Source organism: Numenius arquata, chromosome 26 (assembly GCF_964106895.1).
Source record: "Numenius arquata chromosome 26, bNumArq3.hap1.1, whole genome shotgun sequence".
Taxonomy (NCBI): domain Eukaryota; kingdom Metazoa; phylum Chordata; class Aves; order Charadriiformes; family Scolopacidae; genus Numenius; species Numenius arquata.
Genome location: NC_133601.1, coordinates 636,627 through 658,176, shown reverse-complemented (window position 1 = coordinate 658,176; position 21,550 = coordinate 636,627). Strand labels below are relative to the sequence as shown.

Below are 21,550 nucleotides of genomic sequence, written 5' to 3'. Positions count from 1 at the left end.
CCCGCATCCCGCCCCGCATCTCCCCCCAACCCCCCCCGCATCCCGCCCCGCATCTCCCCCCAACCCCCCCCGCATCCCGCCCCGCATCCCCCTCCCTCCCGCCCCGCATCCCCCCCGCCGGCGGGCGGAGCGGGCGTGCGGCGGGGCCGGGGGGGGGCTCCGGCGGGCCGGGCCCTGCCGGGCGGGCGGCGCCGGGGGGCGGCGGGGGCGGGCGCTCCGGCTGCCGCCAGTCGTACGGTCCGGGGGAGGCCCTTGGCGGCGGCGGGGGCGGCGCGGCCGCGGCGAGCCCGGCGGGGAGCGGAGCGGGGAGCGGAGGAGCGGGGCTCCGGCGGGCCGATGGCGTTCAGCGCCTGGCAGATCCTCTCGCCGGTGCAGTGGGCCCGGTGGACCTGGTCGGCGGTGCGGGGCGGGGGCAGCCCCGAGGGGGGGGACGGCGGGGCGGCGGCGGCGGAGGAGGAGGACTCGCCGGCGGAGGGCACGGCTCTCGGCTTCAGGCAAGTGACCCGCGTCCCCTTCCTCCCCCGGGCCCCATCCGCCGTCCCCCGGCCGCGGGCCACCCGTGCGGGGGCGGCCACGCACGCCGGCCACGTCCCCCCTCCCTTCGCTTCCTTCTCGCTGCCCGCTCGCTGCCTGCCGTCAGCTTGGCTGCCCGGGGGGGTCCGCAGCCGCGGGAGAGGGTGGGGGGTGGTCGGCCGAGCCCCTCGGTGGCCGGAGCCCGGCGGAGCTGGGCGCTCCTCCGGGGAAGATGCTGGCGGGAGCACCGGGGCTCGGTTCCCACGCTGGCCCCGCCGCTGCCCTCCGGAGCCGCGGGGGGAGCCGCCGGCGGGGCCGGGGTGTCCTTGGAGGTGCGTGGTGGATGCTCCGCCAGCCTGGGAAAGATCTGACAGAAGCAACCCGGGAGGCTCGGCCGAGAGGAGGGTTGGGGGCGCGCAGGGGGGGTGCTCCTGATGTTGTTTCACCTGCTCTCCCTTTTCCGTTCGCTAGCGAGTCCCGCTGGACAGGAGAGAGCGGCCGCCGCAGGATGCCCACGGCCGGCCGGCCCGGGAGCCGGTCTGGCTGGATGTGTGGGCAGTGTGGAGGATTTCAGAGCTAGCCTTGAAAGTGGTAATTCCTCACTCTTTTCCCCCCCCTCGGCAGCTCGGACTCCGAAGGTAATTTTGAGACCCCTGAAGCAGAAACGCCGACCTGCTCGCCACTAAAGGAGTTCTGTGAGCCACCGCCGGGATCGCCAGAGCCTGAGGCCAGGACCCAAGGTAAAGAGCCAGCGTGCACCTTCTGCTTTTCGGCTCTTTGATCCGGATGCAGAAAATCAGGGTGGGGTCAAGGAGGAGAAGTCGCTTGTTTTGAGTAATGCCTGCCACGTTTTTTGTGGTGAATGGCCTGGATGGTTCAAATGCCAGGACTCGGGGCTCTGCGCTGCCCTAAGGGCTGTTCTCTCACTTGAGCGAAACGTTGGTTTTATTCGAATCGATTTGGAGGGAGGGGGCTGCGCTGCAGGCTGGGAAGAGTCAATTTGCCTTCCTTGGCTCGTGCCTACGCAAGTGAAAAACTGTCCTCGTCGTCGTGCTGTTTTGCAACCACCGGTTGCAGCCTCCTGCTGTCCCCGAGCCCAGCCGGGGAGAGGACGAGAGGCTGAGCTCGGGGCGGCGGGTTTGGGAGCTACCGGGCTGAGGCTGCGCCCGGGGATGCAGAGGCTGCAGCCGGAGATGGCTGCGATGGATGGATGGAGAGGAACCCAGGTGCCGTGCAATCGTTTTGTCAGTTAAATTGCCCCCTGCTGCTTTCCCTGCACGCCCTGCAGGGCTCGGGGCTGCCTCCTGTGGCTGCGGAGAGTGGGCTCGTGGCTGGTGGGAGCTGCCCCGCAGGTGCCCCGTGTGCCGCCCACCCTTGGCTCTTGCACAGGAGCTGGGTTTGTGTCCTTCCCAGGGTGGTCGGTGGTGAGGGTGTCATTGCAGGGTCTCTTTTCCCCAGAATTCGCAGCCAGGTGTCTTTGCTGTGTAGCTGCTGTTAAAGAGGAAAAAGCTTGATGCTGCTAAACCCCATTTCTAGAGAAATTGTGAGGGATCTGCTGAAAACGCAGGGGGTTTCCTTTGCCGGCGGGTCCCGTGCTGTTGTTGGTTTGTCCTTGTGCCTCACACCGGCTGCTGCTCCTCTGAGCGCAGCTCCCCGTTAACCTGTGGCCTTTTGGGGAGCGGCTCCCCCCTGTTGTTGTACCCCTCTCCCAGGGGGAATCGCGGCTGGTGTCTGTGGCTGAGCTTGGTGTTTATGTCTGTTTTCCTGCTGCCAGGAGGAGGCTTTGAAGCCCCGGCACCTCTGCCACAACCGCTGGAGGTTATCAGGGCAGGGAGGAGACCGCCCCTTTCATCTGCTCTCGGCGGAGCAGGGACTGGGCAGTGTCAGGACGTCTGTGAGACCCCGGGGCTGTCGGATGGAGGGCAGCACACGGGGGGCCGGGAGGTTCTGGCCGGGCCATCCTGAGCATCCTCTGCCATCTCTTGCCCCACTGCTGTTCGCTGGTGGCAGGGACCCCAGTGTGGGACTTGCAATATTGTACTTTTCTTTGCCTCTCAGTACTTAAAGGGGGCCTACAGGAAAGACGGGGACAAATGGTTCTGATCCCAGCTGAGGAGCGCCCTGGATGCGTTAAACCCTGTTCTCAGGGACAAAAACTCAGCCGGTCCCCTCACCCCGGGGAGGGGGGTGCTTTAGGCTTTGTGCCCGTTCAGGGTCACTCAGTTTCCCTCTTGCTGTCTGGGGCGGTGGGGGCTGCGATCCTGGCCCATCCGTGCTGAAGTTGTCCTCGGTCATCTGCCAGCAGGAGATTTTCTGTGCAAGGAAATGAGCAGAAGCAACAAATATGGAACCGTCAGTGACGGGAGCCAGCTCGTCGGCTTCTACTTCTGTTACCCTGATGCAGGGCACGTGTTTTCCGGTGCGTTAGCGGCAGCATCGTTAGCTGGCATGCTAATTCTTAACAGAATAGATTTAAAAATAGATCAACGGCTGTTGAACAAAAGCGGAAAAGCCAAAAGAGGAAAGAAGGGGTTAGCTACGTGAGGCTGAGCTGGATGCACCGGGCAGATATCCTGTGCCGAGCCCGGGCCAGCGGGGAAGGGGGCAGAGCGTGGCTCCGGCCGAGCACAAAGCAGGAGCCACGGGGAGCGGGGGGGTTGCTCTGGCCGGCGCTCGGCACTGGGGGCCGCGGAGGGTGGGTGCTGCTTCGCTGGGTTGCTGGATGTGGGATGAAAAGGGCGCGGGAGCCCTTTGCATCCCGGCGCCGCTGCCAAGTTTTACTGATTCATTTCAGGGAGCGAGGGCCGGCGTGCGGGAGAGCTGCTTAGTGAGTCGGTGTTTGTGTTTAATTTCAGCCCAGGGAAGACAAGCCTAACGATTAAAATGCACATGCACAAAGTGCCTATTACTGTGGTGCCAGACTGTCCTTTCTCTAGGTTTTTCTTTAGAGAATAAAAATAAATATCTCCATTTTCACTTTGTAGTATCCCCTCCCTGTACACCGGCCGGACCAGAAGCCGGTTCACGCTCTCCGCACAGCCGGTACAACTGCTGTTTTTCGGGGATCTGGAGTGCTTTTTATTGGATTTGGGTTTGGGATGGATCCTGGAGTCACCGAGCACTTGCTGCTGGCGGTGTCTGTTTTCATGCTGAGGCTGAAATGTGCCCACCTGCAGGGCACAGCGCCAGAGGTGACACGGGAGAGCTGGGGGTCACCTTTTCGGGATGCTGCTGACAGCAGCTGCTGGGATGCCTGTGAGAAGAGCGGCTCCGAGGGGGATGGTTGGTCCGGGGGGTCAGCACGCGTGGCAGTGTGGCTACCAGACTGCCTTCTCCTGGGGGCCTGTGGGGTGCTGGGGACAGTTTTGGCCCCAAAGGAGGGCGAAAGCCGGGCTGGGGAGGTGCTGGCTGTTTCTCTGGCAGGAGACGTGAGCGGGGGGAGTGTGTGCCGAGCCGGGGGCTCCCCAACGTGACTGCACGGGGGTGGCGGGGAGCAGGGCTGGCTTCGGGATGTAAATGCATGCGGAGGAGGAGGGAGCTCACCGGGGTTGGGAAGGGCTCCCTGGGGAACAGGCAGTGCTGCACCGGGGGTATCGTGATGCTTGGTGGGGGGCCCAGGGTGCAGACCCCAGCTCTTCCTGCGCGCCCCGAGGTTCTTCGGGTCACTGGTTCCTGTGTCCTGTGTAATTGTTCCCGCGGGAATGCGCTCCGGTCGCTCAGCAGCTGGTGGGAGGCTGCGTTGGAGGCAGAGGAAATGCATAGGGGGAGGAAACGTGGGGGCCGGGGGGCCTTGGGGCCAGGCTGTCCCCCCCCCCAGCCCTTGCTGGGCAGGGGGACCCGTGTGGGGTGGGTTTGCTGGGGATGCCATCACCTTTGGGACTGCTTTACAGCAAGGGTTTGTCCTGATCTCGTCAGCAGGTGGGGGGGCAGGGGCTGGCTCTCCGTCCCTGCGGGGGGATGGTGCCCTGGGAGCCCCCCTGCTCCTGGCAGGTCCCTGTGGCCCCACAAACCGTCGCGCTCTCCATCCTGGCAGCTCTTTCCAGAGAATTAATTGACCTTGTAGCTTTGCCTGCCTTTGTCCCCTGTATGGAGCCATCTCGGTGCCAAGGCGAGCCCGTCCGGTGGTGGCCTCAGCCCCAGAGGCTGTGGTCCCCTGGGGAGGGGAATAGCTCAGCCCAAGCAGGGCTTGAAAATCAGGACTGTAGGGTATCGCGTGGGTGTTCAGGTGGGACAGGGAATGGGTTCTTGCCGTGGAGGTGGGCAGGCTCCTTGTCACCCCCTCAGCTGTCATTCCTCCCTCGGTTCCCTGGGGCTGTGGCTCAGCCGCAGTCCTGAGCGTGGCTGGGAACTCGCACAAGTGATTAATGCCTGTCTCGTCGCCAGAGAAGGGGGGAAAAAAACAACCCCAGAGCTTGCAGGAGGGACAGTCCTACTTCAGAAGATTGCCAAAATCGCTGGCGAGCTCCTGAGCATTCCTGCACCCACGCCTTCTGTCTCCCAGTATATTCCAGTTCCTCAGCCTCCCGGGCTGGCGGAGCGGGCAGGGGGGAGCAGAAAATGGGTGAATCGCAAAACTGGGAGACCTGGGCAGGTGGTCGCAATTGTTGTGAAGAAATGGTAGTTCTGAGTGACGGTCCCAGGCACCATCCCTTCTTCTCCCCCCGCCCTGCAGACAGAAACGGCAGGGAGAGGTGGTTTGCGTGCCGACTGCTTGTTATTCAAGAAGTAATTACTCATGGCTTGGGTTAGAAACCAGGATGGGCTTATGTCTGTGAGAACGGCGGCTGCAAAACCTTCCAGTGGGAATGTAAAATGCATTTAAAAGATGCCTTTTGCCCTGACTTTGAAGTCTGTTCTTTCTATTCAGGGCTGTCTCAGTGAGGTTTAAAACATCTGAGCAGCACAGCAAGTGTAATAAAGTTTTCTTTGGGGTCTGTTAAGGAGGTTTTCCTGGTTCCTAATGATGGAAAGGCCTGGCAGGCGCTGCCTCGGAGTGTTTGCTGGCTGCACTCCAAGTACGTATCCACTGCATTTGTGTTTACTGATGCGTTTTCTGGGGCAGCAAGGCAGTGTCTATTTGGAGGGAGCTTTTTTGCAGTCGGAGGGAGCTTTTTTGCAGTCTCAGGGAGCACACGGCCCCTCATGATTCATTTCCATGGCTTTTAGCATCCAGGAGATCAATTATACAAACCACGAGCCATCAGCTGAGTCAGGGTTGCTGGCTCCACGTCCTGGATTAGCCCAGAGACCAGATATTTGCCTGATTCACTTTTCTCCTCCTGCCAGCCTGTGACTCGCTCGGTCACCAGCAAACATGAGCTGGTTGCAAATAGGAACGGCCTTTCCAGGGAGACGTGCTCGGGGCCGCGGGAGCTTGGCGTTGGCATCCCCCGGCCAAACCTCCTCCTCCCTGCTGTCACCCCAGTGCCAGGGCAGGGGGACAGGCAGGTTCCCCGGGCAGAAGCTCTGCATCACCCCTGCCGCTGCTCCCAGCCAGCTTTTCAAACCACTTCGGTCCTCGGGCGAGCTGTGGTTTTGTCCTGTGTGTCCCCAGAAAGGTGCCAGTGAGAGCGGCGGGTCCTGCCTGCTCCCTGATGGGTGCTGAGCACCCCGAGCATCCCCTCCTGCCTCATCCCCGGGGTCTGTGCCGTCGTCCCTGGTTGAGATGCGGGGGAAGAGGGGCAGGAGGTGACACCGGGTGTTTTCCTCTCGTGCCTCTGTGCTGAGGTCCTGGCTCTGGGTGCTTGGTGGGTGTAGCTTTCAGGGTGCCTCGGTACATAAGGAGCTTCTCCATCCCCTGACAGCAAAGAAAAGATTAAACAGTAAAAGGATTTAGGGGAAGGGATTGGAGTAATAGTGATTAAGTCATGGATCAGGATTTGTGATTAAGAAACTCTGACAGCAGCGTGGTGAGCCTGGCATAAATGCCCAGCCAGGATTTCTGCAGACAGGGGTGCAGGCAGGATGGAAACTGCGGTGCTGAGCAGAGGGGCTGCTCCGGCAGGGCCTTTCCTGCAGGATCACTGCTTCCTGGGGGTCTCATTGCTCTGCTGTGCCCCCCTCCCCTCCTGGCATGGGCAAGAACTGTTCGTACCACAGGGCATCCCTGTGTCGGGTGCCTGTCGGGGCTGAGGGTCTGCAGGAGAGCGAGGGCCGGGGTGTCGGGGGGAGCAGCAGGGCCATCAAACCTGCTCCCACACTTGGAGTGCAGTGGACAAATCTCGGGGAGCAGTTTTCCTCGGGCACCTTCCCTCTGCTGGAGGCACATCCAGCTCCGCAGCCTCGGCACCGGCCCCCTCGGCCGGCGGGGCTCCAGGTCCCCCCGGCACCCAGTTACGTGCTCATTTATTAAGCGCAGCACCCCCTTCCCGTCCACCCCGAACCTGCTTCATCTCGTTTCGTGGTGTTTCCTCATGTCATGGTTCCCTGAATTCCTCATGTCGTGGTTCCCTGAATTCCTCTCGGTAATTCTTAACTCTCTGCCTAGGTGAGCAGTGACTCCCCCATAAAATCTGACTGACCCTGGAGCAACCATGGGGGGAGCAGAGGAACCCCTCTGTCAGGGGGTGCACGGCAGGAGGGGGTTTAACTGGCTCCTTTTATCTTTTCAGAGCCAAGTGGCCATGGAGACCTGCTGGTAGGGGAAGCCCTCAGGGACGGCTCGCCTGGGAAGCCCCCCAAAGATGAGGCTCAGCCGGAGACTGGAGCCCCTCAGGCCAACTCGGATGCTAAAGGGGAAACCGACCCCAAAGACACGTCCCTGACACCACCACCAGCTGAACCCCAGCCTCCGGCCGCGCTGGGCAGCGGGGCTGACGCTGGCTGGGCCACTGTGCCCGCTGCGGAGCCGGCCCTGGTGCCACATGCCGGCAGAGCCGCCCGGGAGCACCTCATGTCGGGAGAGGACACGGTGGAGGCTGGCACGGGGCTGGTGACCCAGGAGTGCTCACCCAGCCGGGGCCAGCTCGGGAAGGAGAAACCCCCTTCGCTGGGGAGGAAGGCAGAAGAAACCACAGACGAGACCCCGCTGCCCCGAGCATCCTACCAGTTCGACCCCGAGCAGTACGACGAGAACATAAACCCCTTCGTGGCTGGGGGCTGCCGGCTGCAGAGCTCCCCCCCGGCAACCCCACGCCGCCTTCCCCAGCCCAGCATCAAGCCCGGGGAGCCTGGGGAGGACCCGGTCCCGGAGCCCATGGGGCAGGTCTCAAAACCCGAGGTCGATGGTACGGAGGGGAGGGAGAGCCCGGAGTCCAGGAGGGCTGTGCCCAGGAAGGGCAGCAGGATCCCGGCCAGCAAGCTGACACCGAAGAGGCACCGAGAGTCCCCCAAGAAACCAGCCGAGGAGGTGGAGAGGGGTCCCACGGAGCCGCCCCCTCCCCAGGGCTCCCCCCGTCTGGGTCCCGCGCGCTGGGACAGCCCGGCTCTCAACCCGCTGCAGAGCTCCCCGATGCTCCCCAGGGGCTCTTACCAGTTCAACCCCGATAACTTTGACTCCGTGGATCCCTTCAAGCCCACCAAGACCCTCGCCAGCAGCACCCCCGACTCCTGCCCCACTGCCGAGAACAGCCTCAATGAGATCCTGGAGTCGCAGACGCTGGAGGTGCAGGACGATCTCGCCAAAGGCAGAGACCCCCCGCAGAAGCCCCAGTCGCGCCTGATAACGTGAGTGCCGGTGCGCGGCGGTGACGATGGCCATGGTGGTCCTGTCCCCGTGCCTTCCGAGCAGCACCCACCTGCACCTCACCTTCTGCTGCTGCCCCGAGTTTATCCGCCCCTCATCCCGGCGGAGGGGCTCCCCTCTCCCTGCCGGTGCCCCAGTCGCTCGGGAGAGGATGGGAGGAGATGGATGGGTGTCCTGGAGCGGTGCCGGTGCCCCGGGTCCGGGATTCACCCCGTGGAAAACCCCTTGGGGCTCATAGGGGTGGAAGAGTTGGAGCAAACCTTTAATTGCTCCATTACTCTGTTACTTGGAGGGCTTGGCAAGCCCACGGCAGGGGCTGGGGGGGTCTTCTGGCGCTGGTGGGTGCAGGGCTGGGTGAGCAGATGCTGCGGGGACTTTTTGTGAGCTGCCACGGAATCTCCTTGTTTACAACAGGGGAAGAGACTAGAGGTTAAACAGGCAGATGGGTTGTTGCTTCTGTCACACCTGCACCGGCGGCAGGGAGCGCGTTGTCCCTCGCTGAACTATTTAACTGCGTATGTAGTTCCTGAACCGTGCGGTTTAAAAGCCCCGTGTAGATGGTGATGTTTCATAGTGCCTCTTGGGAGCACAGCCCTACCCTCCTCTGGGAAGAGATTTAATGGCAAAACCTTGCTATTTTCTTGCTGTTTCACCTGTTGTATCACAAATACCCTCCGAGCCGTGTCCGGGCAGTGCTGGGGTCTCAGCCTGATGGGGGGGGCCTGGCTCTGCCTCCCCTCCCTCCCCGAGGTCTCTGAGGGTCGAGGGAGGCAGAGGGGATATTGCACGAGGGGGTAACTGCCCAGCCAATTTGGGGTCCTTCCACTCTAATTTGTGATTGCACTTAAGGCAGGTAATCGGAACCCATCGCAGGGTTAAGCAGGAAATCAGCTTGAAAGGGGAGGTTTTCGGAGCAGGGAGTTTGTGGCCGGTTTGGCAGCGAAACCAAAGGAAGCCGTCACTGCTGACGTGCTGGAAAGCCAGAGAGTGGGTTTCGCAGAGAGAGCAGGTAACCTTGGTTTTGCCTGCTAGGCTTTATGTTGGATGTTTTCCTCCTAGGAATACTTTGCAGAGGGTTGATATGGATTTTTTTAAGTGTGACCACGGGCGAGCCAGAGCTGGCGGCGAGGGGCATTTCCAGGCTCCCTCCCTGTCACCTCGGAGCAGCACGGGATGCTCCAGGCGCTCGGCAGCGGGGTTTGTGGTTGAGTCTCACTCTGCCACCGCGAAAAGCAAATGCAGAATCAGGGTGTCTTTGATCTGTGTGTTCCTTCCAAAAAGACGGAGATGGGCAAGGTGCTGTGCTTCTCCAGAGAAGAGTTAATATCCAGGTCTTTTCACATGCTCTTCTTCTCTCCATCTGCCTGTCTCTCTCCCTGTCTGTGCTTTGGTGCATCAGGACTACTGAGCAAGTGAGATTTCTCTGTTTTCTGTTGTAAGTACTCTCTTCTGTATTTCTTTCTTCTTTTCCTTTGCTGGTTTTTGTCCTCTCTCTCTCTGGCCCTGCTCCTCTCCATGGCATGCTGGCTCCTTCTTGCCCTCTGACTGTGCTCTCCGCTGTCTGGTTTGTGTCCCTGGGGCAGCTCAGCCAGGAGAGGGAGAGGGAAATGGAGAGGAGGGAGAGGGAAAAGGAGAGGGAGAGGAAAGAGAGGACAGGAGAGGGAGAAGAAGAGGGAGAGGAGGCAGCGTGCGCCCGCGCTTGCTCTTGCAGCTCATGCCGCCCTGCAACGCCTTCCAATGATGCACGAGCATTTAAACCCAGTGTGTCAGCTGATGGGGGGGACCAGGCTTCTGTGCAATCCACGTCCCCACAAAGACGGGTAGATTTTAGCCCTGAAGATGAGGGTGTCTTTTACCCCCTCCCATGCCAAACCACCAGGGAGGCGGCTGCTGTCGAGGGGTGGGAAGCATCAGCTGGGGGGCAAGGGAGCCGGGGGGCTGTCTCCTCCGGCTCCGGCATGTGTTGGTCTCGGGGGGGCTTTGCCCTTGCAGCCGGCTCCCAACAGGGCTCTCTTTGAGACCTTTGGTGGCTGCCAGCACTGATTTGCCCGTGGCTGTCCCCTGAAGCATCCTCCTGTGCCCGAAGCCGGGGCGGTGGAGCTGGTCTGCGGGGTTGGAAAGCACGGCAGGGGGGCCATGCTGTCCCCCAGTATGGTGGGACACCAGTGAAATATCGAGTGCCCCATGCTGTGCCCCCTGGGGGCGGCTGCCGCCCTGTGCTTCCTTCCTGCAGGGAGGGACCAGCGTTACCCCCATTTAGTGTCCCGGAGATGCTCAGTGTCTCTTGCAGCATGTCACCCCCCCTGGGCTCCGCTCTGGTGCGAGGGGAGTCGGAGGAAGGAGCATGTGCTGGGCTTTAGTTCCTGATCTTGTGTCATCCCTCCCGATGCCCTTATCTGCTCGGTGCCGCCTGCCACGTGCTCGGGCAGAACGGGAGCCGGGCTCAAGCATCTGTGTCCCGGCCGGGAACTGATGGGCCTTTTTCCAGCACGGTGTTGACCAGCGGGTGTCTGTCCCCACGGTGGGACCGGCCGCCCAGAGGGTCTGTCCGTGCCGTGCTGCGGGTGGATTTGTCAGCTCTGTGTGTCCCGGCAGTGGGGCAGAGCCCGGCCCCTCTGCCTTGGCTGCCTTCTCCCCGTCCCCCCATCCCCTTGAGCCACAGAGCTGTTACCTCGGTGTTTTGGGGGGAGGTGGATCCAGGTACCAGAGGGTGTGATAACCCCAGTCCCGGGGGGTAGATGGATCCAGGTGTGATAACCCCGGCGGTGGCGGAGCAGAGGGTGGGTAAGGACACGCTGAAGGACACGCTGAGCTGCAGTTCAGCTGCTGCCATCGGGGTGTGTTGGAGAAAACCAGTCAAGAGCCATTTTTCAGTCTGACCCAGGTGTGCATGCGAGCGTGCAGATTACATTTCCCTGTGCCGCACCACGCTGCTCGTTGTGCTGTGCCGTGGGACGGGGGGGCTGGAGCAAAGCGGGTGGGGGGGGATTCTTAAACCTTGGTACAGCTCATTGCAAACCTCGAGCCCTGCCACGTCCCCACGGCGGGGAGCGCCGAGTCCGGAGGTGGAGACCCCTCCCCAGGTGCCTGTAGCGGGCTGTCACGCTCCAGCTTGGTGAATATCTGTCACCTGGGGGCTGGGACATTGCGCCGAGCTGGGGGGACTGCTGAAGGTGGAGTGAGAGGTGGGGAGATGCGGGAGGAGCGCTCGTGCTCTCCTCCTCGTGCCAGGATGAGTGCCATCTCCTCACTGACCCCTGCAGCTTCAGTGACACGGACCCAGCGCTGCTGGGGATGAGCCACCACTGTCCATCCCCTCCCGGAGTCGGTTCACGATGCTGGTGCCCGGTGTGTTGGGGATGCCTCTGGGACACAGGACACATAGTCCCAGGGAGAGCTGCCTCGCTGGAGGGTGTCCATCCACGGGACCACCAACCTGAGCTAAACTTCCTCCCATCCACAAGCCCCTTCTCCTTGGGAAGCCTTTGCCTCCGGCGGAGGGAGCATTCAAAGCGCAGCAGATTGCCCCAGTGCTCTCCTGCGAGCAAAGCAGAGCTCTCTGACGGGTCTGACTCGCGTGGGAGACATGTGGATGCTGCGGAGATGTCCCCAACAAACCTCCAGCTGCGGGGACAGGGCATGGGACGGCCGGGAAATGGTTCCTTCCTGCAGAGAATCAGTGGGTGCTCAGACCTGGGGATGCCGTTGCGCCGGACGCACGGGGCGAGGGTGCAGCGAGGGAAATCCTTCTTTGCTGGCTCCTCTCTTTCTGTCGCCGTCAGCACCTTGGGGTGCTTTTCCTGATCCTTTACCTTCAACAGGAATAAAGACCTCAAAGACAAACCCGGTCGCTGTGTAGTCATGTGTTTTCTTTGCTTGTTCCTCCTGTTCCTCCCAGAACTTGCTCTGCCTCGATATTTCACTGGTGAGTGGGGTCACTGGCACGCAGCGGGGTGCAATGCTGGGGCTGCCTCCCCCTGCTTGGGCTGTCTCGCACGTACCCCCCCCACACCCCTGCCCCCCAACATAGCGCCCACCAGCCCTCACCTCAGCCCCCCGCTTCTCTCTCCCCACAGGAGCGGCTGCAAGGTGAAGCACTACGAGACTCAGCCCCTGGGCCTGGATGATTCTCCTCAGGTAGGTGGGATCCCACCCCGGCAGCTGCTGGATGGGCGCAGGATGCTTGGACGGCAGCGGGGGGAGCTCTAGGCTGGCGACCACCCGAGCAGCCCCTGACAGAGGGGATGGTTCCCTGAAAGTGGCAGCTCCCAGCTGTCTTCTCCATGGGCATTTCCATGGTGGGAAGGGAGGGAGGAGACCTTGGTGCCCATGCCAATGTGAGCCTGTCCCTTAAGGGGGGTTTCCTACCCAGTAAACCCTCTCTCTTTCCCCTGTGGTTCGTTGGGGACCGTGTCCGTGCACCATCTCAGCCCTGTCCCCAGCATGGACCAGGGCAAAGCACCGAGCTCCGCAGTTGGGTTAATGGATTTTGCTCGTTAATCACTTCTGTCCCCAGCACCATGTGTTTCCTTCTGCCAAAACCTGCTGAGGAGCTGGTGGGGAGCAGCTTGGCGGTGGATGCTCTGCTAAGCCTCCCGTGCCTTCCATGGATTCTCCAGGCAGCCCAGTTCCCTGATCCCCGTGGATTAGCTCAGTCCTGCTTAACCACATGCCTTGATCCTGCAGGATGAGGGAGCGTTGATCTCAGAAATCCCAGATATTGCAAATCGGGATGGACATGCCACTGATGAGGAGAAGCTGGCCTCTACCACCGCCGCGCAGAAACCAGCCGGGCTGGAGAAGAAGGGCGAGCCAGAAGATGAGCTGGAATACTTTGAGTGCTCCAACGTCCCTGTGCCGGCGGCGAAGCAGGGCACGGAGGCAGGTAAGGACCATCCCCGTGCTGCTGGCTCTGGAGATGTGCCATGCGTGCACCCAGGCAGCCTCTGGCAGTGAAGTGGTGCTGCTGAGGCAACGCGGTTTCATCACGCTTTATTTACACTGACAGGGCTAGAGGCTGCTGCAAGTTCTAATGAAACCTCCAGTTGCTCTTCTGCACTATTTCCATTATGGAGAAATCATGGTGTGGGCTGTCTTTAGGCTCTCTCGGAGCAGAGTGCTCTCCCATGGCGCTGCGGGAGGAGGTGGCTCAAGTCTGTGATGCTCCATCTCCCTGCCCTGACACACACTGCCAGTGCCCTCCCCAAACCAGTGTTCACCAGTGAGCCGTGCCGGGGGCCGAGCCGAGCGATGGTCCGCCGTGCAGCCGGGATGCTCCCGGTACCCACAGCAGGGCTGTCGGGGCTCCGTGTCCCAGCAGATGGGCTACGGCTGATGGAGATCTCCCTGTCGCTACGGGAGACCCCCGCTAACGCTCCCGGTGGCATTTTTGCTGTCAGTCTCTGATGTAATTAGCCTTTCTGACCAACCCATTAAAAAATAATTAAGAGCCAGGCAACATGACATTTAATCAATAGCAGAGTTATAGGTGCGAGCAGGAGGAATTACCGTGAGGACGGTTTGCAGCTCTCCCCTGCACGGGCACCATTCATCACTTCCCCTGAAAGCCCTGCAGAGCTGCCGGCTCTCGGGGGAGGAGAACAGCCCTTTGTCTCTCAAGGGAGGAAAAATGTGATAGTCAGCAGGGAGGCTGGGAGGTTTTATTTATGGCTGCTCGTCTCGGAGGGCCAGGCAGGGGAGCAGGGGCTCAGTGCTGGCTGTGGAGACGGTGCTGTGACCAGGGCCAGGGATAAATGGGGGGAAACACCAGGAAATCTGCCCTCGCACGCATTACTTGGCCTCCTTCCTTTCTTAGCTGGGCTCTAGCAATGCTTTTTCTCTTTGCCCAGTTAACACGCGAGTAGCCAGTCGTGTCTGCGGGTGTTTGAGGGAGGTTCATGAGTTATCTCCCAGGCTGTGCGAGATGGCAGGGTGTCCCGCACGCTGTGGACAGGAGGAGATGGCTTTTATCTTCTCTCAGCTGCTGTTAAGAGCAGCAGGGGCCATGTGGCAGCTCCTTTGGAGAGCCCTGGGCCAAGCTGGCGTGGGCTGAGGCTTCTGCCCTTCGGAGTGGCCCGAGCAGCCGGGCTTCACCCCAGGGATGCCTCCTGCCTGCGCCGGCCAGCAAAGCGCAGGATGTCCCGTGCATCTTCCTTCCTCCTCCTCTTCCTCCTCCTGGGCCCCCTGTGGTCCCCGGCAATGGCTGGTGTGGGTGGCAGCGGCGGGGACACGGGTGCCAGGCTGAACTGCCACCAGAGGGGAGTGTTGGTTTCCAGGAGGGGAGGCTGGCAGGGATGCAGGATGCGTCCTCCCTGCAAGGGCAGGAGCCAGGACAGGGATGCGGGATGCATTCTCCCTGCCAGGGTGAAAGCCAGGGGACAGGGATGCGGGATGCATCCTTTCTGCATGGGCAAGAGCTGAGGGCAAAGAAGCCTTTTTGGGAGGGGAAGCTCAGGAGATGTAGAGACTCGGGGGTACCCCTCTGCATCCCAGCAAATCCGAATGTACCACCAGGGTCTTGTTTCCAGGTAGCTCAGAGGTTGTATTTCTTTCTCTTCAGGTTTTGAAAAGGAGATCTCCAAGCAGATGGAAAAGGATGGACCTGGCACCTTCCCTGTGAGTGCCTCTTGCTTCCTCTTCCCTCGCCCGCAGGGATGCTCGGGGCGGTGCTGGGTGGCGATGTGGGGCAGCAGTGCCAGCGTGGGGTGCAGCACGGTGGGGCTGCGGGGGGCAGAGGGGGCTGATCCTCCTGCCCTACCATGCGGGGGGGGGGGGGGGGGGGGGAGGCTGCAGCAAACCTTGCTGCTAATCCCAGAAGTGCCACCAAAACCTCTCCAAAATGAGTTTCTTTGGGAGCTAAGTCCCCGCAGGGTTTCTCGCAGGGATTTCCCGGCAGCCCAGCAGGAGCCTGGCAGAGGCCGGCTCCCCCCGGGTGGGCGCTGCTACTCGTGGGTGGGATGGAGAGATGCTGGGGATGGAGAAAGGCTGGTGAGGAGCCAGGGCTGCGGCCGTGAGAGGGCAGTGAGAGCAAACACTGCATTTGGCAGTGGCTGAATGACAGTGAAAGGGCAGAGGAGATGACGGGGAAGGGACGAGCCGTGGGACAGGGGCTGTGTCTCACGTGGAGGAGTCCGGGGCTGGCTCTGACGGCCAGTCAGTGCCTGTCCCTTCTGCAAAGGAGCCTCAAGTGCTGCTTTCGGGAAGGCAGCTGACAGCAGGGATGGGGGGATTAATGAAAACAGCCCTGGCTCTGCAGCCAGCAGCGACCCTGGCACCCCAGCAGTGGCTCATCTGCATGGGGACACCCCCGATGTGCCCCAAGGAGCCATTGGAGCGGCCCCAAGACCCCTCTGCTGCAGGGGGGACCCCGTGCCAGCTTAGCCGCCCCTGGCCAAAGCTGCTCGAGGTGGCAAGCAGATGACAATGAGATTAGCAACATCAGCAAAATGAGCTTCTCTGAGACAGATTTAACTGCGCTAAGCCCCACAAGGACGTTAGGCAAAGTGAACCTTTTGTTTGGTGCTGGGGAGACGAGCCGGGGTCATCCCGAAACCCCACTGTGGGGGGGTTTGCCGTGGGGCAGGCAGTGGGCAGAGGTGCTTGTGGGTGTTCACGTGTGTGCCTGGTTGTGGGAGATGCTCTGGGGGCTGCTCCCAAAACCACATGGGGCTAAACCGCCCCGGTGTGAGGCTGCCTGGACCCAAATCTGCACCCGGGAGTGGCTAATGCCACCGGCCATCACTTGCCCACTGCCACAGGCAGCAGAACTCAGAGCCTGTGAAGGGCTTGATTGTGCTTGAACCTGGGCAGTGGTTAAAGCACAGGGAAGGAGGAGGAGGGGGGAAGAGAAGTGCTTTAGTGCTCTCGTTTCCAAAACACAGCAAAAGCAGATGCCTCCTCCGAAGCACTTCTCTATTTATGGCCTGGCAGCCGGTTCCCAAGGAGATGGCTGCTCGGGGCTGTCACTTTGGCTGGGATGATAAAAGGAGGAACAGGCGGTGGCGTAAGCCTGAGTTTGAAGGAATGCTTTTCTGGAGGCCTTTCAGGCTGCAGGACCTGCCCCCCCCACCCCCCACCACGAGTGAAGGGATGGGGCCGGCATCCAGGCAGGATGAGCTCTACCCCCGGTTTGGTCCCCCCAGTTTGCAGCACTGGTGGGAAGGAGCTGGGCTCCGGGGGGAGAAGGCAGTGAGCAATGGGGGTGCCACCACCTCGCCCCCATGATGGGAACAGGAGGGTGCTGGGAGCACTGTGTGAGCATCTCTGATTTGGGGCATGGTGGGATGAAGGGGGCTGTCCCTTGGGGAGGGGAGCAGGGGCAGTCTCAGAGCTGCTCTGCAGGGGGGTGCAACCTGCTCCCCCCACTCCTCCCTTGTGTGTTTGGGGCAATCAGTGAGGGCCAGCAAATGTCCCTGCAGCTGCCAGCAGTGATTTGGATGCTTTGGCTGCAGTGACATCTCCACCTGACTGGGAGGCGATGGAGACGGGCCACACGGACCCTCGCAGACCCCCTGTGTGTGGCTCACACTCAGCAAAGCTCCTCCACAGACTGGAGTCAGTTTAAAACCAGCCCTGGGGAAAGTGCAGGGGTGTCAGGGGTGAGCGTGTCTCTGCTCCGAGCTGGGTCTCCTTCTTCTGAAATGGGCCCCTGCATCGTCTCTCCTTTGGGATGCTGCTTCCTCGGGGCAGCCCATGGGTGTCCTGCGGCTCCTGGCCAGGGACTGGGCAGAAAGTGCACTAAAAACCCCGTTTCGGCTCTGCCAGGTGCCTGATACTGGGCTCTGAGCTGTCGGGGTGTGTGAGTTGGGAGGTTTTGTGCCTGAGGAGGCTGATAAAGTCAGGGAGAATACTCCAAACGGGATGAGCAGGGTGAAAAGAAAACCCAGGCAGCATCCCAGCTGGGTGATTCCCCCCAGGGCAACCCCATGGACAAGCCCCTCGCCGGCGTGAGCAGGAGCGAGAGCCCCCTGGACGGCATCTGCCTCAGTGAATCCGAGAAGACGGCCGTGCTCACGCTCATCAGGGAGGAGGTAACGGCCGGGGACCCCATTGTCCCCCCTGGGGCTGTCCCTCCCTGCACCCCAGACCCCATCCCGGCTGCTGTTGCTGCGGGGGGAGTGGGGGCAGCTCTGCTCTGCCCGGGGGGGTCTGATCCCCTGCGCATCCCCTTGGGGCAGCAAGGGAAGCCCTCCAGAGCGCGTCCCAAGGGTCTTGTGTTTGCTACAACCTTAGATAATCACAAAGGAGATTGAAGCCAATGCGTGGAAGAAGAAATATGAAGAGAGCCGCCAGGAAGTCCTGGAGATGAGGTAAAAGCCTTCTCCTGGCACATTCTCCTGCCCGGAGTGGTGCTGTGCTGTGTGCCGTAATGGGATGATACACCTCGGCATCGTCAGGGTGGGAGATGTTAGGAAACGTGCTCTTTGTGCTTGTGCTGTGTTGTTGTGCTTTTATTCCTTTGTTGCAGCGATAAAATCCCATTAGCTGCGCTGGCTGGAGGGGGATGTTGGGGCAGAGCAGTGGCCGTGGGCATCGCTTTGCAGCACGCTGCTGCCCCGGCTGCCTTTGTGTCCTGGGGAAGCAGAGCTGTGGGTGCGTTTCTGCGAAAAACTGCTGCCCCTTACCTGCTGCTTTTCCTCTTTTTCTTCCAGGAAAATCGTGGCTGAGTATGAGAAGACCATCGCCCAGATGATAGGTAGGGTGCCGTCGCCTGTCCGGGTGTGTGGGGCAGGGATGGGGGCTGTCACAGCCCTCCCCGCTCAGTCACCATGTCCCCACTGCTTGTTCTCCATCACAGAGGACGAGCAGAGGACAAACATGACGTCTCAGAAGAACCTGCAGCAGCTCACAATGGAAAAGGACCAGGCTCTGGCAGACCTAAACTCGGTGGAGAGGTCCTTGTCGGATCTCTTCAGGAGATATGAAAACCTGAAGGGCGTCCTAGAAGGCTTTAAGAAGGTCCTTACCTTGGTTTCCTCTTTTTTCCTGCAACCCTGGTGGCTTATCACGGAGTTCCCGGGGACCATTGCCCCGGCTTTGTCCCGTGCTGCAGCCCCCGGCTCTCCCGTCCCACCCACCAGCTGCTTCCCACCCCCAGCCCTTGCTCAGAGGACTCTTGGCTCTTTCCTCTGCCCACTTTCTGATAGACGAGCAAAGAGCCTTTCAGATGCCCGGGGAAGCCAGTGCGAGGAGCCGGGCTCTTCTCCGCACTCTCTCCGGCAGCGGAGCATTGTGCCCCGGGCAGAGGAGCAGGTATCAGGGCAAAGCACCCCGAGAAACCCCTGCCTCCATCTGCACCCCATCTCTCCCTGCTGCCCCGCTCCACAAGGGGCTCCAGTGCAAGGGAGAAGCTGGTTCTATTTATAATGCTTATGCTTATAAGTATCTGAAGGGTGGGTTGAAGGAGGATGGAGCCAGACTCTTTTCAGTGGTTGCCAGTGAGAGGATGAGGGGCAACGGGCACAAGCTGGAACATAGGAGGTTCCACTCAAATATGAGAAGAAACTTCTTTACGGTGAGGGTGGCAGAGCCCTGGAACAGGCTGCCCAGGGAGGGTGTGGAGTCCCCTTCTCTGGAGATCTTCAAGACCCACCTGGATGCAGTCCTGAGTAACATGTTCTAACATGCTCTGGGCAATCCTGCTTCGGCAGGGGAGTTGGACTAGATGATCTCTATGGTCCCTTCCAACTCTAAAAAAATTCAGTGAAATTCAGTGAAATTTAAAGCCTTTTTTCTTTTACACTTGGAACAGGATCTGTCCCCCCATCAGAGCAACTTCTCTGTGCTCAGTCCCAGTGCAGATGGATGTGCTTTTTTTTCCCCAGAATGAAGAAGCTCTGAAGAAGTGCGCTCAAGATTATTTAACCCGGGTCAAGCAGGAAGAGCAGCGGTATCAGGCGCTGAAAGTCCACGCAGAAGAAAAATTAGACAAGTAAGGCCACGCGTGAGGTCGCTGGGGGTGCGGAGGGGCTTGGGGGGGGTTAAGGACCTTGCAGGGCAGTGTTTCCATTTGGCTTTCCCGAGGCTGGGAGGCAGGAGCTTATTGAAGTGAAAATCTGCCTTTTACAGCCACGGGCTCAAGTGACTTCAAACGGCTGTAAGAAACAGCACAAATCCCTGACTGGAGTCTCGGATCTCTGCTTAGGTTTTTTTTTTAATGGAGAAAGTGAGGTTCAGGGTCTATTCACAGTCGCTTAACGAGTTCCCGCGTTTCAGAGGGCTCATGGTTGTGGTGTGCGAAGGGGTCGTGCAGTTTCATGCAGGTTTTCCATGCGGGAAAACCACCTCAGAGGCACCCAGGGAAGCAGGAGCCGGGCGCTTCCGATGCCACCCGGTCCGGGGGTCCTGCCGTGGTGCTCCCCCCTGCACCCAGAGAGGTGACCCCCATCCCCTTGTCCCCAAACCCCAGAGCCAATGAGGAGATCGCCCAGGTGCGCACCAAGGCCAAAGCGGAGAGCGCGGCGCTGCACGCCGGGCTGCGCAAGGAGCAGATGAAGGTGGAGTCCCTGGAGAGAGCCCTCCAGCAGAAGGTAACACCCCCCCCGGCCTCCTCTGCGGGCCCTCCCTCGGGATCCCCGTTCTCCTGCCCACAGCATCCTGCTGGTGCTGGAGGGCTCCTTCAGATTCTTTGGTCCTTAAAGCGTTTTGTGGTTTTGGGTTTTTTGTGGTATTTTTGGTTTGCTTGTTTTTTGTGTGTTTTGTGGTGGTTTGGGTGGGTTTGTTTTTTTTTGTTTAAATGCACGACCCTGTCCCCTCCCAAGGAAGGAGGTGCAGGCTCTGCCCAGGGGTGGCCATGGCTGCGTGCAGTGATGTGGCCAGTTCAGGGCTGGCATGCGTTTGGCTGTTGTGGCTCATGGCCAGAGCTTGCCCACATGTGCCCGCTCGTAGCCGAGCTCTGCACAGCACCAGGGTCTGCTGGGGATGAGGAGGGGTGAGCCCGGGGGTCCCCATGGATGATGACCAGAGGGGCTCTCGCAGGGACAGGCGTGGGAGCCGGCTGCCCCTTCCCACGCTGGCTGGGTGGCAGATGGGCCCAGGCGTTATCCCCCATCTGTGCCGCCGCGGGGGTCCTCAGGGGCTGCTTTTCCTCCAGAACCAGGAGATTGAGGAGCTGACCAAGATCTGCGACGAGCTGATAGCGAAGCTGGGGAAGACGGACTGAGCCTCCCCACCCCTCCTCCAGCGCTCTCCGCACTCGGCCGCTTTTCTCCCAACGTCGAGCACCTTGTCTTGCCCCCCAGGAGCCCCCCAGCAGAGAAGGACATGCGTCCAGACGCCTGCTCTGCTCGGCTGCTGATCCCCACGCTGTCCCCAAGCAGAGCCGGTCCCCACAATGTCCCTGCCTCTGTCTCCCAAGGGCTCTGGGGCCAGGCTGGGCATGCGTGTCCCTCCTGGTGGCCACCACTCTCTCTGCCTGCACAGATGCCACCTCTCAGCTGGGACATGACACCCCGGGCTCTGTCCCCCTTGGCCGGGCTGGTTTGGGTCTAGTTGCGTCCCTACACGCTCTGTCACTTGCTGTCCTCACCTGCTCCTTTGCACAGGTCCTGTCCCGGGACGAGGGTGATGCCAGGGTTGGAGCCGATGGCTCTGGCACTGGGGAAGGGGACCTGGCATGTGGGTGCCTGGCAAAGGGGCTGGGGGACCCCAGGCACCCACCACAGGTGGTTTGGGGCCACCAGCCTGGGTCCCCTGCCTCAAGCAGCCTCCCAGTAGGTCGGTGGGTTTTGGGGCTGGTCCCAGGCTCTGGTACACGGGTGAAACACAGCACGGCGCGTTCTCGTCCCTGGCCGTGCCAGCCTCGGAGGAGGGAAGCCCACGTCTCTGCATTCGAGCACTTTATTAGCATTTATGAGCACTCGGGCTCTCTGCTCACTTCTTCCCGTCGGGCACGCGTCTCGGTCCCCCAGGAGCACGGATCCGGCCACTTCACCAGTAGTCACGTCAGTCCCCTCAAAGGAGAGCCCGGCCGAGGGCAGGGCAGGGCTGCTGCACCGAGAGGTGTTTGAGAACCGGGGGAGATGTTGGTCCTGGAGACCTGGGGTTTGTCCCTTTGTCTTCCCCGTGCCCACAGCCCCGGCACCTCCCGAGGCTTGTTCACGTGGGGTTTCCAGCTCGCTTTAAAGTGCACAAAGCCAGGCCTTTTGCTGCTGTTGCCCCGCGCCCCGGTGGGGTTAGCTCCCCGCTGCGGGAGGAAGGAAGCAAACCCGGAGCTGCTTCAGGATGCTGCTGGCTTACAGCCCTTTTCCCCGGGCAGCACAGGGAGGCACGGGGCAGCGCTGCCCTGGGGCTTGGCTGCTCTCAAGAATGCCCTGGCAGCACCATGAAGAGAACCAAACAAAAGCCAGCCTTTAC

General features: G+C 61.0%; 1 protein-coding gene across 1 annotated transcript; it reads left to right on the top strand.

Moving 5' to 3' along the window:
* The first annotated feature begins 336 nt into the window (after positions 1 to 336).
* On the top strand, positions 337 to 20,357 carry TACC1 (transforming acidic coiled-coil containing protein 1). Its single transcript, XM_074164147.1, has 11 exons — positions 337 to 494; positions 12,274 to 12,334; positions 12,884 to 13,082; positions 14,757 to 14,812; positions 17,113 to 17,226; positions 17,429 to 17,505; positions 17,848 to 17,891; positions 17,994 to 18,154; positions 19,021 to 19,127; positions 19,605 to 19,725; positions 20,289 to 20,357. The coding sequence occupies exons 1-11, from the start codon at positions 337 to 339 to the stop codon at positions 20,355 to 20,357; spliced, it is 1,167 nt and encodes a 388-aa protein (XP_074020248.1).
* Positions 20,358 to 21,550: the final 1,193 nt, after the last annotated feature.

Excerpts from the sequence above, each read along its gene's own strand:
- TACC1 (XM_074164147.1), top strand. The coding sequence starts at position 337 with ATGGCGTTCAGCGCCTGGCAGATCCTCTCGCCGGTGCAGTGGGCCCGG. Across the intron at positions 17,227-17,428 it reads TCACGCTCATCAGGGAGGAG|ATAATCACAAAGGAGATTGA; the intron begins GTAACGGCCGGG and ends CTACAACCTTAG. Across the intron at positions 19,726-20,288 it reads AGAGAGCCCTCCAGCAGAAG|AACCAGGAGATTGAGGAGCT; the intron begins GTAACACCCCCC and ends CTTTTCCTCCAG.